Source organism: Phalacrocorax aristotelis, chromosome 5, assembly GCF_949628215.1.
Source record: "Phalacrocorax aristotelis chromosome 5, bGulAri2.1, whole genome shotgun sequence".
NCBI lineage: Eukaryota > Metazoa > Chordata > Aves > Suliformes > Phalacrocoracidae > Phalacrocorax > Phalacrocorax aristotelis.
The window spans coordinates 2,292,847-2,310,372 of NC_134280.1; the positions used below are offsets into that span (position 1 = coordinate 2,292,847).

The following is a 17,526-nucleotide window of genomic DNA, read 5'->3' on the forward strand; positions in this document are numbered from 1 at the left end:
AGTTTCTATGACTCGCATTTTCCTCACCTGTTTCCTCTATCATTTGGATCCCTGGAGTGCAAATACAAATATAGCTTGCGGGCCTCTGGGCAGAGTCTGGTAACAGCTTATCTAACAAGAATTACTTTATTTTTAGGGTTCTGAAGCTTATGTTGCGCTCTTCAGTTAATGCTTTCCTCCCAGGCTAAATAGCTTTCATATTTAAGGCTTTTTGATCATTACAGCATTTTTCAGGTTAAATATTAGAGTCTTGTGGATTGTATATCGTAAGCAACACACACGTTGTCTCATAGTCTCCAGTGCATTAGATTTTTGATGGAGACTGCACTCTAAAGGAAAACTTTGGACACGTGATTTAGGTGAGAGTCCTGGAAATGCTCAAGTACAAGATTTCTTCCCCCCCCCCCAGTTTTCCTATGCAAAATCTGGCAGGCAGAAAGGCATGGTGAAAAAATGAAAAGTAACTTCATCATGGTATTTAAAAAATACACACAATGAAACAAATATGTATTAAAATATGTCCTTTTTCATTGATACAATGCTTGTTAAGTCTGGGTGGTCTGTGGATTACCTCAGGAGGTTAAATATAGCACCCATGATGTCAGTAAGTTTTTCCACACAAAGGGCAAGACATGGAGAAGCCAGTGTAATCTCTGGCACAACAGATTTCCTGTGTAGTTTGCAGTCAAGCAGATGCAAGGATGGATGGAAAGTCTGTTGAGTCTTGAAGTTGTCTTCTTCAAGAAGGAATCGCAAGCTTGCAGTTCAATGACATGTACTGCCTGGGCTTCATGGTGTGAGATCTGGCCTGGGCTTATTAAAATTCTTCCAAACTCTACCTGAGAATCTAGAGTGATGTGCTATAAAGGGAATACAGGGAATGAATGATCAAGCCAACACACAAATGTCACTAACCGGAGGGGAGGTTGTCAAAAACTAGGATTTCTTTAACAGTTCTGTGTTTTGGGGGTGAGGGGGTTACAGTGTGCTGCCCTGGGGTCCTTACATACCGATCCTCTGCACTGATCAGGCTCCAGGGTTCGCCTACGTATTTTTCCTAGGTGGAAGACTGCCTCCCAGAAGGAACTAAATGCAGCTCTAGAAAAAAACAGCAAGTTTTTGTATGTGAATGCTGTGTGGGTTAGGGGAGTGACTATACGTAGGCTGCTATTTCATAGTTCTTGTATTATGTATCTTCTAAATAAATCTAGAGAAGGTCACACATTATTTCCTTCCTTTCGCCCTGCCCCAAGTGGGTACTGTTTGACAAACAGGAAAATCTTTTAAAAAGTTAAGTACAAGAAAGTGTTTGCTGCTTTAAAATTTTGGGCCATTTAAATGCAAATCAACATCATCTTCTACCTTAGTCATCTTGCACCATTCTGTCTTTTTAGTTCAAAACTGCTGAGCATATGCATATATATGTACTTATGTATTTATGTATAAAACAGTCTGGTCTGGTGTGCTAACCTGTGTCAGAGCTGCCAGGCTGTCACCTGCAGCAGAATCTTCCTAATGCCCTCAAAGCAGCCATCCCCCAGAAAGTCAAGCTGGTATTCTCAGAATACCAGCAAACAGTGGCTCGAAAGCCGAGTCACAGACACAAATTTTCACAATGAAGCAATTAAAAAAAAATTAAAGGAATATTAACCATTAGTTTTCCATTTCCCTCATGCGTGTTCTAGTTCAGCTTGCAATACTTGCTGATGTTTCGACGTGAAAATGTACCGTTGACATTTTAACGGTCCTGAGAAGTGAACGATATGAAATGTGACAATGGGCCTAGTAGTTTATTTCCACAGTCAAGAGCAATGTACGGACATATGAGAAGATATGTGTGCACGTGTTTAGGTATTATATATAAACATACAAACAACTACTTAGATACAGGCAGGTGTGTAAAGATCCATTTTTTGGTATGTGTGGTATGTGTTCACTTAAGTGTTCACTTAAACAAGTGAACACTGAATTTTCACCAATAAAAGCCAGTTGTGGACTTGAGTAGACACCACAGAGAATGTAGTGGGGTTTTTTTTCAGTTTTAAACAAAAATTAAGCTAGTAGTGATAGTTTTGTCAGAGTTGTTCCCTGAAATTTGGAGCTGAAGGAGCAAAGCAGCAGATGGAAGAATCGAAAGGCTCGCTGGCAGCCGTAGGTGACCTAAGAGCACTCCCCTTTCCTCTTCGGATGTCAAAACGTAAATCTTATGTTCTGTCCAACTTTTCGTTTCAGCAATAGCCCTTCTGCTTCTCAAACCCCTTTTGTAATTTTTTGGTTATTCCATGCTTTGTTTCCAGCCGTGAACTGTCTGCTGTTGATGGTCTGCCACGTTTCACATCAAAGACAGTTGCATTTCAGTAGCAGAAAAAGTGGTACTTGTGACCTGCATGTGATTTTGGCCTTGTTTAGTGTCTTTCTAAATAAGGTATGTTCAACAGCACTACAGTAGAATCCGAAGGTGATGCTCTAGTGAGCTAGGGGTTGCAGAGTGTATCGCAAAGGGAGAGGTTGTTTGCAGGAACTTGCAGAATTGCACAGAAAATTGCATCCTGCTTGCAAATGCTTGCCAATTTTGTCAGAATACCGTCAGGGCAGAGGAATATGAGCTTCTGTTGACCTAGTAGACTTGATTTAAATCAGGTGATTGGAATGAGGCATAATAATATCCAATATTGTAGCAGTGACTATGAGGGAATGCTGTTTACAGGAAGGGCAATGTAAAGTGCAACTGTTGAGTCTGAAAAAGAGGCCGTGAACCCAGACTTGCTGAAAAGAACCAAGAAGGGGGATAGTGAGTCACCGGCCGTGGCGCTAATTTTGGCACCAACAGAGATTTGAGCTGGAAACAACAATAATGAATGACATATTTAATTTTTTAAAATTGGCCCTTCGCTACATAGTTTGTCATCGCTTACGTAGATGTCACATTATACATCCAATCAACTGAAAAGCAGTACTTCGGAGAAAAATGACCCTGAGTTATTTCTGGAACGCGCACACACAGGATCTGGATCAGAGAGCAGGAGGTTAAGCTGACTTTGCTCTCGTGATACGCCATCAACACGCTATATTCACTTGTGGACATCTTCAAAAGACGCTAAGAAACTGAAGGACTTTATTTAAAAGAGAAATAAGATTAAAAGGGGAATTATTGCCTAGTAAGGCAAAATGCTAAATAATTGAAATCATATAGCTTGCCTAAAGGAGAAAGGAAGAGCTCTACAGCTCTGTGCAGAGTATAAAATACTTGGCAGTAGTGAATGAGATATGATATTTCATCTGGATATAAATATTAACTTCTGGAAAGAGTTAAGGAACAAGTAGGTGTCTCTCAAGGGCTCCTGACAATTGTTTATTGAATTATGTGATATAGTATATGAAAAGAGATGGTTGCTGGTATTGGCTTTTAAATGCACCTCTGTGAAGGACTAAAGCAATTTTATTATGTGAGTCAACTCGATGACTTAAGAGGTCAGCTCTGCTATCATCACCATGATTCTATGCCACACATCATATAATTCTTGACCTTCCAAAATACTTTGTACATTGGAATTGCTCCCCTGTCGCTTAATATGTTTCTCTGTATTCTTAGTCCTCCTTCACCAGATATATTGGCTGTTAATCGGGTTCCTTGCAAGTTTTTCCTTGCAAGTAGTCAGTTTTTACACGTTCCCAGGTCCACGTGTTCAGCTATGTAATGTTTCATAAGAAGTGATAAAACTATTGACACATGATTTGCATCCAGTTAAGTTGTTAAAGCACTTCAGGAATACTTAAGGGATTAAATTAAAGACAGTCATACTAAAAATTTAGTTCAAAGTCCAGACTCCTCTCTCCTGTCTCTGAAGTTTAGAGATTCTTGAATTTGGATAGTTTTGATTCAGGTGCAATATAGGAATGAAATTGTTTCTGACAATTCAAATGAATCATTATTATAAATTTTGAAAGCAGAAAATGTGCATTTTTTTTTTCCCATTTGAGTGTTTCCTTGGATTTGCCTAGGGATCCATTTCAGCAGAGACCTGGTGAAGTTCAGTCAAGCTCTGATGTGTTTTGGGTTTCCTCGGGAGCACAGAAGTGCCCAGCTCCCTTTTCCTTCATGTTCCTGAGAACAGGTGGCCTCCTCTGGGGTCACCAAGTATATTTAGGGCTGAAACTCGAGCGGGCTGGAGCCAGATTGGCTGTGCTAGCCACATGCGTAATTAGGAGCTGATGCATCAGGCTTGCTCTCGCTCAGTGCTGCTCAGGAGGGAAGGCTGGAGAGGCTTTGCTCCTAAGGATATTTACTAGATGTTGCTGGTAAGAACATTTTAATCACATTTGACTTCTTTTCCTCAGAATAGGATCTTGAGCAGTTTCCTAATTCTGTAGTTTTTTGGGAGTAGTAGTCGTGCCTTGCCCATGGAATTGAGATTTTCTATCTAGATGATTAGTTGCAAATTGCAGTAAGAGGAAAGGACCTGGAACTGTGTTTTGGAAGTATAGCTGAAGGTTTTAATAGTGGCAGGTTGTATAGATTGTATCCTTGTATGCAATCCCAACTTCTTGGGATTGTTCATAAACTTTGGCCTACATTTTCACAAAATTGTGGCCTACTTTTTCACGTGACATGCCACTTACTGAGTTATTCTTCATTTATTTTAATAGTTAACTTCCTGTTTTACCAAACTGATTTTTTGGGGGTGATTTTTCTTAACACATTGGAACTAAAAAGGACAGTATTCTATGTTCCTATATTTAACCTGCATTACTAGACTTCACTTGCCTCAGAAGGAATTGCAGTTTAGCCAGCTAAACAAAACCACCCCGTCATTTGGTAGTATCAGCTTACACGGCAAATATCTTTGGACTCAGGGACAGCTGTTCCAAAGCCTCATCCCCTACCAACATTAGAAACAGGGCTGTAGTCTCTGGCAGAAAATTGTAGCTTTGCCTCATAGCAAAATCATTGTGTTAATTAATTCGTTTAAAGGTTTTGCCAGTAATTTGTACTTTGTAATTCAGCCAACTGTATGGATTTTCATATTTTCCAGGTCTGAAGAAATAGAAAAAAGCCACAAGAATTAAAAAAAACAAACCCCAAACCCAGAGCGTCTGTATAGGCTAATGCTGGGAAGACAGAAATTGCCTCGTTAACCTAAGGTCACTTAAAAAAAATATTTACAATCTTTTTCTACATTATGCTTTTATTTGTCAACGAGTATAATATAATATACAGATAAAGCTCCCATTCAAACAGGAGCTTGAATAATGTAACGAAATAGTATAGAATACTCACAGAGAAAATTTATTCAAATAATTTTGTTGTAATGAAAACAATCAAAACATACTTCAAGAAATCTCTTCCTCTAATTTTTTCTTTATTTTCGTTGAATTCCACTATTGATATTACAACTATTAAAATAAAGTATTTGTCCAAAATTGTAATTTATATCAGTATATTTGAAACTTAATCCAATGCTTTCCCATAATAGTCAGAAACAAAGTAACGCCAGATCCCAACTTTAGTTCTCTCTCTTGTTTAAGTTCTTTTGCTGATTAGCTAACAACGTTGTAATAATCTGACTAGTTACTAACTGTGACCCAGGTGCTTTATGAACGTGACAAATAGCTTTTCATAGTACTTTCAGTCTTGGCCTAATACTGTATATTCATACTTTCATTTGCTGTTGGACCAGTGAGTGGGGGAGAGACAGAAGAATACCCTCAAAATGGAGGAAGAAGAATATGAAGAAGTTGTGGAGGTAAGAAGAAAATCTGAGGGTATAAATATTGTTTCCTGCCTTATGAATGAATATATTAATCACTTTAATGAGACGTTGCTCATGAGCATAGATGGTTGCTTGCTGTGTGCTCTCTGAAAATTAGGGTATGATTAGATATCTATTAAATGGTTTGATCAGTAAACAACAACAAAAAAGTTGCTGTCAGTGGGGCAAAGTCTCCCTGGTTCCTGTCATAGTTTCTCTGTTTAAATAAGAATTGTAGCCATCCCACACCTGCATCGCAAGGTTTTGTGATTACTCTTCTGCATAATTATAGATGCAGTGGGCCATCTCTTTTCCCTCCCGGTTTGCCCTCTGTCATCCAATCCATGCAAGAGAGGATGACTTTGGAAGCCGCTTTCTAACCTCACCTCTGTGCCCATTGCAATGCAGAAATGCAGCAGTTTTGTGCCACCGAGGGACCGTTAACCAATTTAGCCTTACAAGTTGCAGAGATGGAGCTAGATTTAAACCTGTAGATGTCTGTGGAGTTGCATCAGGGATTAATTTGCCAATAGATCATTTAAACTCACAGTTATATGCCTAATTATTTAGCCTCAGCAATTTGATTAAACGAATCCCCAGGAACTGGGGAACCTACAGCTTACTATTATGAGCGAGTGCCATTGGAATAATGACTTTGCTATTGAAACAGTACACAAGGTTAACAGTGTGGTCTTACCTGTTTCACTATTACTGTTCTGAAATTATGAAATTAATGTATGTATTATGAAATAAATGAAATTATGTCTTTCACAATACATAAGTAATTACAACAAATTGCTCAGCGTTTGACGAAAAGAAGATAGTACAAACGTAGACACCCCACAACTCTTTATCTGCACACTGTATTCAATGGACTGTTGATTTCAGGCAGTGTTACAGCATTGAGCCCTGATTGCTGACTTTACTTCATTCACTATTTGGAATTTATAAAGTCAAAAGGTTTGCCAGTTGAATTACTTAAATGTGTTTTGGAAAATGAGCATTACCATTCATAAAGTCTGCTTTAAAGACATTGTACCAAGTAGTTACAAAGACACCAGTACTTCATTAAGTTTCCTATTATCATGTTAGTTGTAATTGCCTTTATGCTTCCTGAGCATTATGTGCTCTCTGTAACGAAATGTGTATTTATTTGCTGTCTATGTTTATTTGTTGCTGCTGCAATTATGGTATGTTGGGCTTTTTGTCTACACAACTCTTGTTTCATTCTTTGTTTTTAATTTTCACCAACTGCCTTCCTGTAACTGCATCCCTAGGACAGACCGAGATGGTGCTGCTTTAGCAGCTTTCCCCCAGATATTCATAGTGAGAAGTTAAATAAAACAGGAACAACAGCATCTGGTACAATTTTAAGGCAGCTTAAGCCTTTCCAGAATTTTCTTAACTAGAATTCCACTGCTATATGAATTGCCTATTTTAAATCTATAAGAGTTCTATCAGAAATTCAGCTTCTGAAAGAGGAGAAAATTATTGCTGAGAAAACGTTGAGGATTTTAAGATACTATTTTTCCTTTCTCTGAAGCTATTAGCCTGCACTGGACATTGTAGCCATTTGTGATGTGCAAAAAATCTCAGTGAATGATACAAAACATTGCTGCTGAGTTACTCGAGGTTTTGTGGCAGGTGGGTCAAAGACGGTATAGGACCAGTGAGTGGAAATTGCATTAAAACAGCCCAATATGTGAGAGCTTGAGAAGTATGGGCTGGTTACGTGAACCTAACTTTGAGGACCAACTCTGGGAAAAGTGCTTAAATTTTAATGAGAATTTTTTTAGGGCTTGATTCAAAGGGCTTTCTGTACCCACAGTTTCGGTATGTGACCCTGAGCAAATCATTGCTGAGGAGATTTTTCAAAGATAAAAACCACGTTTTGCATTTTTCATCTTTCTGGAAGTCAGTCGCAAGTTAAGCACCTTTTGAATAAAAGAGCTGCTGTTTACCACAGCGGATGGAGCAACATCTTTAAATGTTTAGAGGTGGTTTTCTTCTTTTTCCTCCGCTTCGTTAAGCGGCGAGGGGAGGTGGAGGTGAAGCCCGAGGGAGGCCGCCTCCCTCAGCGCGGCCGCCATCAGCCGCGCTGGCGGGACGGCGCCATCCGGCGGCCGCCATTTGCTGTCGCGCCTCAGCGAGAGCCTCGCCAGCGGCGAGCGCGGCGGCGGCGGGCTCCGCTTCTCCCCCGCGGCTCGGCTCGGAGCTGCCTCTGGCACCGCCGGGTCACGGCCGCTGTGGGGAAAGGCAAGCTGCCAGCGGTGGAGCGAAGCCCACAGAGTGCTGCAAGCAGGGACGTAGCCCTCGTTGCCTCTCCAGTGGGAGATGTGTTCTGGTCGGGTCACTCCGTTGAGCTGCAGGTTGCTGAAGGAAGAGGTGAGCAGGCTTTGCACCATCGTGGAAGATGAAGAAGAGATTGACGCCCCTTCATGAAAAGCAAGAGGCAGAGCCACATGTGGCAAGGAAGGACCCTGGATGGGGGTCCCATCAGATCCTGATGGAGGGTGACTGTCAGGATGGAGAAGGCAGGAATCTTATGGTTTCCAGCAACAGGAGGAAGGTTCATGCTCCACCTGAAGATCTGTCACCTCAGAGTAGATGTAGCACCCTAGGAACTTCTTTAGGCAGCTGGAGAAAGCCTCACAGGCTTGAACCACCCTAGTGTCTGCTGGAAGGGCCTATAGCTGGGCACAAACAACCTAGGAGATTTCTGGAAAGTATTGAAGACAAATTTCTTGATGTGGTTGATTGATGAACTATCTAGAAGAGATGCTCTGCTGGACATGCTGCTCACAAACAAGAAGGAACTGTTGGAAGAGGCAAAGGTCAAGGGCAGCCATGGCTGCAGTGACCATGAGACTGTGGAGTTGAAGATTTGGAGAGGATTGAGCAAGATAAACACAACTGCAATCCTGGACTTCAGAAGAGCAGATTTGGGCCTCTTCAGGGACCTGTTTGGGAAGGTTCCATGGGAGACAGCCCTGGTGGGCAAAGGGGCCCAGGGGAGCTGGGTGATCCTCAAGAACAGTTTTCTCAGAGCACGAGAATGGTTCAGTCCAATGTGCAGAAGTCAAGCACAGCAGAAGGCTGCTGTGGATGAACAGGTAGCTCCCGATGGAGCTCAAAACACACAAAAAAAGAAGTATACTGAAGGTGGAAGCAGGAGCAGGCCACTTGGGAGGAACGTAAAGACATAAGACATTATACACTCCATTCCTACATGCATAGGCAAGGTTCAGCTGGAGTTGAAGCCAGCAAGGGAACTGAAGAATAGCAAGAAAGGTTTCTGCAAGTGCCATCAGCAGCAAAAGGAAAGCAAAGAGAGGGTGGCACGATAGTTCAGTGGGCAGGGAGGTTGGTGACAAGGAACAGGCAAAATGCTGAGGTACTTGAAGCTTTTTTTGCCTCAGGTTTGGTAAGGCTTGTCCTATGGTCTTCCACATCTCTCAGCTTCCTAGCAGAGACATGGGAGTGAAGTAGTAGCCACAGCAGAGGAAGACAGAGTTAGGAATGACTTAACCCACTGTACATAGTTCTGTGGGACCAGAGGGGATGGATCCAGGGGTGCTGAGGGAGCGGGCTGATGACATTGCAAGGCTGCTATCATCTTTGAAAGCTCATAGTGATGCAAGGATGTTCCTGGTGATGGGAAAAAGACAAATGTCATACCCATCTTCAAGAAAGGCATGAAAGAAGATCCAGGGAACTACAGGCTGGTCAACCGTATTTCAGTCCTTGGGAAGGCTATGGAGCAAATCCTTTTAGAAGCTATTTCGAAACACATGAAGGTCATGGGCAGCTCTGAACATTGATTTATCAAGGGCAAATCATGGCTGACCAAATTAATTGCTTTTTATAATGAGTTCACTGCTGCTGTGGACAAGGGGAGACCAGTGAATGTTGCATACCTTGACTACTTTAGGAAGACCTCTGAAAGAGTCTCCCATAGTTGTCTTATCACCAAGTTTATGACATGTGGGATGGATAGGTGGACAATAAACTGGGTGGAAAATTGACTGGGCTGCTGAGCTCAGAATTGTGACTGGTAGTACAAAGTCTAGCTGGCAGCCAGTAACTAATGATGTCCTTCAAGGATCTGTCAGTAGGAACAACTCTGAGGGTAGCCTTAGAGAGAGAAACCTACTACAGTCCTCACAGTGTATTACCAAACACTTGGAAAACACCTGGTTTTTAAATGTGGATTCTTTCTTTTATTGCGGTCATCATTGTCTTCCCTCTTGTGGGTAAAATGAGATAATGACCCTTTCTTAATTACTTGGGAGTATGATTAATTGAGGAATGTATGGAAAAATCCAATCATTAATGCAAAAAATGAACAGATGTTCAGAATTACCAAGGATGCAAAGGCAACAACATAGGTACCTATGAACTACAGTCCTATCTCTCCAGAATTGTGTTTTTAGAACAGCTTAAGAGAAGCTACAATTTGCTGTTCTGTATGATCTGGCCTAACAATGATTTTTTTCTTTGTTTTTCATTAGTACTACATTGAAGAGACAGTTATTGAGGAGGTTGAACCACATGAGGTAAAGATCCCTGTGATGTTGCGTGTGGTGTATATATGCATGCAATTAATGCATAATGCTAAATTAATGGCCTTTTGTATTCCAAGGACTAGTTTTTCATGTTAAACACACAAAAAACAGTGAACAGTTGCTTCTTGGTACTTTATTTCCTCTGCAAGACCCTGTTGTGGGATGTTCTAGAGGACTCCTAGCTTGTTCTGAGTATCCTATGTGACACTCTTTGGTTTCCATTAGGAGCTGTGGATGTGTCCATCCGAAAAGGACTGTGCTAATTTCTGTCCTGCCCTGGGTCTTGCTGATAGCCTTCCACTTGGTCCTGCCCAGCGGCTGTTTGCACAGGAGCTGACAAAATGAAGCAACAGGTTACGTTAATAACAACAAACACTGGCAGGAAGATTACTCGGGCAACATAAAGACAAAATCCAATAATTAGTGTTAAAGATGAACAGAATTACCAAGGATGTGAATGTGACTAGATATGTACATATGAGCAACAGGCACATACATGCATTATACTTAACCTGCTTATGAAGAGAAATATAAAAAGTTTTGGCCTGAAACCAGCTGATATGGATCACACAGATGCACAGAATGGTAGGGGTTGGAAGGGACCTCTGGAGATCATCTTGTGTTATCAGTTCTGTTCCCTTGGCTTTGTGCAATTTCACAAAAACATGGTTGTTTCTAGATCTTTTTCATGTCACTGATAAAAAATATCTGAGTCACTAAGGAGTTAGTACCATAATTTGAAATTCTATTTATAATATAGATATGACCCAACTTTCTGCTATGTTACCATGAAATATTCTTTCTAGCATAAGCTTATGATATAGATATAACCCAACTTTCTGCTATGTTACCATGACATATTCTTTCTAGCGTCAGCTTATGTGGAAACAAAAGCTTAAAGTTTCACCTTGTGAGTGTGTTTCCTTCCAAACAAAGGCTCTGTTCGCAAAGTTGTCCTATATTTTTAATTTAATAAAACACAATTTGATCAACACTGAGCAAATAATCTAGGACTAGACTTTTGAAGGAAGACTGACATCTTATTATTTTGAAGATTAATTTGTCCACTGTGTCATCAGGTGTTCTGAAATCTGTAGCCAGACTGGATTTAAAGGGAGCCGTAGCACAACTGATTATTTCTGTGTCTGATTTGCAGCAGTTGTTGAAAACAGTATTGCAAAAAAGAATTACATATGAGTACGAATAGCTTTTTAGCGAATGTGATTAGAACTTTTCCCATCAGCTGTAAATAAAGTCTAGTGCGTTGGTGTCACATGGTCCTATGAGTTATCATATGAAAATAAAAGCAGTTTTTTGCAAAAAATGTTGTATTTTCAGAACCAAGCCTCTCCAAGTTTTAGGAATATATTACAACTTTTTATAAAAGCACATAACTTTACTGTTTGCTATGAAGCTAACAGCAGGTAGTGCTTTCACAGTGTCTGCCTGTGGACAGGTTTCAAACTCTGCAGTGCTCTCAGTGCCAAAACTTTGATGAACACTTGTAAATTTGGAAAAAGTTGTAAGAGAGAAACTTGTGGAGGCGCTGAAGTAACTAATAACATCCTGGGAGGGCACTAGTGAAATGCAATTAGTGCTCACAAAGTGAACAAACCTTTTGTAATTTAAGTTTTGTATACTTCTCAGTTTAATGTTTAGTGCTTGTTGCATTTTCTGGTCTGCCTCATACTAATGCCAATAGCTGTCAGAAATCCAAGCTTCATGTGTTCTCTTTCAAAGGCATTTTTTTTAAAAAGCTAACTGACATGAGATAAAACTTGATGCTTATTCTGGTGATTTTAGAGCGCGTTTTAAAGTTGTAGTAAATATTTTCAAGTGCTTTTAATTAGAAGCTTAGTATTAACCTTATGGCTTACAGCGTGAATATGTTGATAAAAAAGTACATAAACCATTGAAATTAATTAAGGGCTTATTTCCGATGGATGCTCGATCAGTTGATTATAAGAGTATCTCAGCTATATCTCTGCCATGATTGTGATCTGACTGTGAAAACATATTTTAGTAGAAAAGGTGGATTCAAGGTATTTGTTCAGTCAGCTGGTGCTTTGCATACTTGCTACAAGATCCCAAAGACTTGATCTTGTCTGTCTGCTGTGTCCGTTCCTTTCCACTTGCAAGAAGAAGATAATCTTTTCAATGACTGTATTGTGACGTGATTAGGAGCCCTGGCTGCACGATGTGTGTCTTCAACACAAATTCAGCACCAATAACATTTCTACGCTTTGGTTTTAGTAGCTAGTGGTCCCACCTGAGAACTCCCCTGATGCCCATAGAAGTTGTGCATATAGAACAGAGAGAACAGGAGCCCTGCTCTTCCAGCTCCTTGGGAGAATAATTACATGAGTTTGATACAGATATCAGCCAGTCAGTTAATTCCTTGTGGGTTTATTTTTTAGGTTGGGTGATGTATAGTAGTCATCCTGGCTAATCCCTGTAGGAAAAGCGTCACTGATTTTCTGTCTTGATTGTCTGGTCTTTCTTGTCTTCTTCAGTGGTTCCTGGATAAGAACGGAGTATCCTTTTACTAGATGGGGGAGGTGAAAAATGCTTATAATAAAATTATGATTTATGGTAATAAAGCAAGTAATTATTTTTCCTTTACTCCCAGGTGGTCACTGAGATCACTGAGACCATTAGCACAGACTTCACAGGTCCTAAAACTGTCACCTATACTGTTGAGCATGAAAAACCTTCTGCTGAGGAGGCAGCACCTCCGGTCAGAAAGAGGACAATACGGACAAAAGTGGACTCATCTAAGTTTTTGACACCTTACCTGCAACATAGTAATAAAATGAAGGACCTATTCAGTGAGGTAAATTGTCCCAAGTTTTTATCTCTTGAGGAGCGCCAACTTTAAAAAAATTTTTAATAGGTATTATTGCAAACTTTCATACTAGTATTTTGTCTCCTGTACATACAAGATGCATATTAGTGTTATTTGCTCTTTTGAATTAGCTGATCTGCCCGTTCCTGCTTAGGTGCGTTAGGTAGTTGTTAGGCACAAAGGGCGGCTTGAGGCAGATGACTGAAGATTGTCAGAGATGTGAGTTAATAGGACTCCTGCACTATCTGACTTGGATATCTGAGTGAAGGAAGATAACAGGGACTAATGTCTATTGAAAAGCAAACCTCTTTTTTTTTTTTTTTTTTTTTTTAATAATAGTATATTTCTCTATCCCCCTATATATATCCAAGAAAAATCCTTGGGCGCAGTATACAGGAGCAATCATCAACCTAAATCCCTGGTATGGGATGCCAAAGTCCAGTAGATCAATACTGTATGATGTTGTGAAAAGTGACTGCTCTGTGCAGATGCAGATGGTATTGGATCCCTCTTCCTAAATTTTAATGTATATTACCTACCAGCATTCCCTGTAAAAGGACTACGTGAGACCATAGCTCGAGGACTGCTACCCTCAGCCACATATTTTCCTTATCTTTGGCCACTGAAACAACTGTAAATTTATCAATATCAAGCTCCTAAGGAGAATATAATCAATTAGAGGGTATCTAAAATGGGCTAAAGGTAGAAATGGATTTTTTCTGTCATGTCAGATGGAAGAAAGTCAGTTGGTTAAAATAAGCATATCTCTGCAAATGTAATTGAGTAAATGCCAGCTTATATTATTCAATAATCTGCCCAAAATTCCTATACTAACTAGATAAATAAATCAATAATGGTTTTGTACATTTCTGCCAGAGCTTGAGGTTATGCCTTAATTATATTTGTCATTATTTTATTTCAGAACAAGTACAAAGAAAAATACAGAAAAGAAAAGGGAAAGCCATATGCTTCCACAATTGATACCCCAGAAATTCGGAGAATCAAGAAAGTGCAAGACCAGCTCAGTGAGGTAGGTATCGATTGTCATCAGAAAAAATATTTACTGAGCGGTAAAAAGTTTTAAATGTTAAATAAGAAATGATAGTTTTGTTGCGATATTGTGATAATGCAATCTGAATGTTTAGCAGAAACTTTATCAGATTACAAGAGCGAGGAATACAGAGTATATGACAATTTGAGTTCTGTGATGTAGGTTGGAATTTAGGCCTTTGCGGAAGGGAGATGTGATGGTTCCTTTTTAGGTGAATAATAGTTCTGTTTCACTGTGCCTAAAGAGGTTTGAAAATTTCTGATCAGAAGTTACAGGCACGGGAGATGATGCCAATGCCTATATCATTGAATTTGAAGATCCGACAGACTGTGTCCTGCAGTCATCACGAACGACGTGCCTGATTAATTTTTGTTGAGGTTAAGTTGTGCACTGGGTAAACAACCCTAGAATTTTGTTTTTAAAATATGTTCAAACATTTTTATTTTCATAAAGCAACTGAAAGTCAATTTCCTAAAAAGACACTGGAAGAAAGATGCTCCACTTCTCCAGGTGTTGCAGAATGAACTTCTGTACATCTTGTCGTTTACTGGGGAATTTTCCAAGATGTGCTGTCCCCTCTGTGTGAATCCTGCTCCTAGTGATCTGCCTTTGAAAGCTAGACCAAGCACAATTGCCCACTGATGCAGTGCCTCTAGTTCTGGAAGCTAGCTCATCCTCCCCTCTTTCTTTTAAGCACTGCTAGTCTACCTTTCAACAGCACACCTCACAGTCTGGGAAAGTGAAATCCACCTGGAAAGGCTTCTTAATTCTTCAGAGAGTAAATAGGGAGAGTCCTAAATGGTATATTGAGTTCAGGTTTGGGGTGTTTACAGTATTAGGTGTAAAAACGTCAATTTTCTGCTTTTAAAAAAAACTGCCAGTTTTTGCTGTAGAAATAAATGTATTTTGTTGTGCGTTGATCTAGGTTAAATACCGCATGGCTGGTGAAGTTGCTAGAACTATTTGCCATGTTGATGAAAAAGCCAAGGATATAGAACATGCAAAGAAGGTGTCACAGCAAGTGAGCAAGGTGAGTGAGTTCTGACTTTCTGGAAGGGTTGTGAACATCAGTGGATCATGAGGTTACTGATAGGAATAACGTTTTGAGCTCAGGGCACTAAAGCAATGTTTATAGAGCAGTTTAGAAGCACAGGGAGAGAAAGGAGAGGAGTTGATAAGGCAACTATAAAAGTAATCTTAAATATTTCCAGCTGATGCCTTCAAGTGTCACTGGTTTGAGACTTTCACTCTGAAAAAATCTTTAAAGGAGGTAGTTTATTCACAAATATAACTATTTTTCGAATAATAGAGTAACCAACATGCTGATCTTTCTTTCCAGGTGTTATATAAACAGAATTGGGAGGAGAATAAGGACAAGTACCTGCTTCCCCCTGATGCTCCAGAGCTTGTGAATGCAATAAAAAATACAGCGATGTTCAGTAAGGTAAGAAAAAAAAATCACAGGTCTAGGCAGCTGAAGTGCAAGAAGCATTTCAAGTCAGAGATTAATTAATAATGAGTATTCTGGCATTTTTCTGTTTTTAAGAAACTCTATACCGAAGACTGGGAAGGAGACAAAACATTATTCTATCCATACAATGACAGTCCAGAGCTCAGAAGGGTGGCACAGGCTCAAAAGGCTCTGAGCGATGTAAGTATCAAAGCCCAATTGACAGGTGGGTTGCTGTTACAGTGTAACTTGGTAGTTTTTGTGGTGGGCTTTGATGAGATGTAAAATCTTCATAATGGAACAGAAAATACAAATGTGTCGGTGTGCACTGATAGCTCTGATCGCAGTGCTATAGTAGAGTATAAAGTTGGCAGTTTGATGCTGGATTATGAATGAATGAAATAATTTATTAAAGTAATCAATAAATTGGTTCTCTCTCAAAACATGTGGAGAAACTCTCAGGGCTGGCTGTAGGCCCGGTTCACTGTTGTGGGTCTACAAATCTGTGTCTCTAAAACACTGATAAGAAAAGTCAGGAATTTTTCAGGCTGTGTGTTTTGCTGATACATAGATACATAGAACTCTTCAACCGAGGATTTCAGGTCTCACTTAAAGATTTCACTGATTTTTGCAGATGTCCAGAAGTTCACTAGTCCATGTTTATCAGGAGCAACAGTGTAATATACTTTAAAATTTCCCAGGGAACTGATTCTTTTTCACTGTCTCTTATCAAGACACTTCTCAGCAGTCCTTCAGAATACACTGATGGCAACAGTTTATGCTGCAGTAGCTGTGGAGACGACTACTTTTGTTAATGGTGGCGTTAGCAGAGTTAAGAGTAAATATTCTGAAGCTTAAGTTGGCAGTTACTGTAAATGTTTACTTCTTTCATATTTTCAGATTGTCTACAAAAAAGGGCATGACGAACGAAAATCTAAATATACTTCTCTGCCAGATCCACCTGACGTGGAACAAGCCAAGAAAGTGACAAGGCAGCTGAGTGATGTGAGTAGAATGCAGTGCTCTTCTTTCTGTGGAAACCTCACTTCTGGAGTTAGAGAGGCAAAAAGGTAGCTAAAGAAAGGGAAAGCAAAAGAAAAGACCAGAGCTCAAATAAAGACCCCTTAGATTTTCAGTGGCGAAAGCCAGTTCCTTTCTTCCTCAAACGTCTCGGAGAAAATCCTGCGCAGTCTCGGGTGAAAGGCTAAACTTTATTATTTATTCTTATTGGTGAGTTTAGTTTGCACAAAACATTTCTGCTCCTACCGTACACACATTACTTACTATTCTCCCTCTTCTTTTTTTTCTCCTGCTTTACACTGTCTGTGTTTACAGGAGAAAATAGTAAACAACATCCATTTTGCTCTTCTCTTAAACGTAAACACTTGGAGTGAGTTACTCGCTTACAAGGAATAACACCGTTTTGCTGAAAAGTTGCCTAGGTCAGCTGTGCAGACTACATTCTAAATGTTCCTTTCAGAGTCAAACCATTGTACACGTACGTATCCCAAGCATACTTAAGCTCATGGGTACCAATCAGTGGAAATGTCTGGCAACTTAGATAACTGTTTCCTGATTTGCATACCGAATTAACAGGTAACATTCAACATTAAATTCCATAATGCTGTGGCATAATTAACAAAGACTCTAGCACCAGTCCTTGGCAATGCATTTTAGGTATACTTAGAAGAAAACACAACTGAGGAATGCGGGAGGTGGAGTGAGATACAGGAAGATCAACTTTTGCTGAAGAAACTGGAACTAAGTCGCATGATCTTGTAGGACGGAAGTAGGATTTTAACGCAGTTCAGAATTTAGCTGTTATGACAAGGACATGCCTGATTTTATTGCTGCGTATTGAAAAT

The 17,526-nt window shown here is 39.9% G+C and overlaps 1 protein-coding gene across 1 annotated transcript in view; it reads left to right on the forward strand.

The window, feature by feature from the left end:
- Window positions 1-17,526, forward strand: part of NEB (nebulin) — a 141,204-nt gene that overhangs the window by 8,940 nt on the left and 114,738 nt on the right. Inside the window, exons 5-13 of the mRNA XM_075092737.1 lie at window positions 5,034-5,142; window positions 5,679-5,744; window positions 10,262-10,306; window positions 12,945-13,148; window positions 14,083-14,190; window positions 15,137-15,241; window positions 15,551-15,655; window positions 15,758-15,862; window positions 16,562-16,666. Of these exons, the coding sequence (XP_074948838.1) occupies window positions 5,712-5,744; window positions 10,262-10,306; window positions 12,945-13,148; window positions 14,083-14,190; window positions 15,137-15,241; window positions 15,551-15,655; window positions 15,758-15,862; window positions 16,562-16,666 (810 nt within the window). The 5' untranslated portion in view covers window positions 5,034-5,142; window positions 5,679-5,711. The remainder of the gene's footprint in view (window positions 1-5,033; window positions 5,143-5,678; window positions 5,745-10,261; window positions 10,307-12,944; window positions 13,149-14,082; window positions 14,191-15,136; window positions 15,242-15,550; window positions 15,656-15,757; window positions 15,863-16,561; window positions 16,667-17,526) is intronic.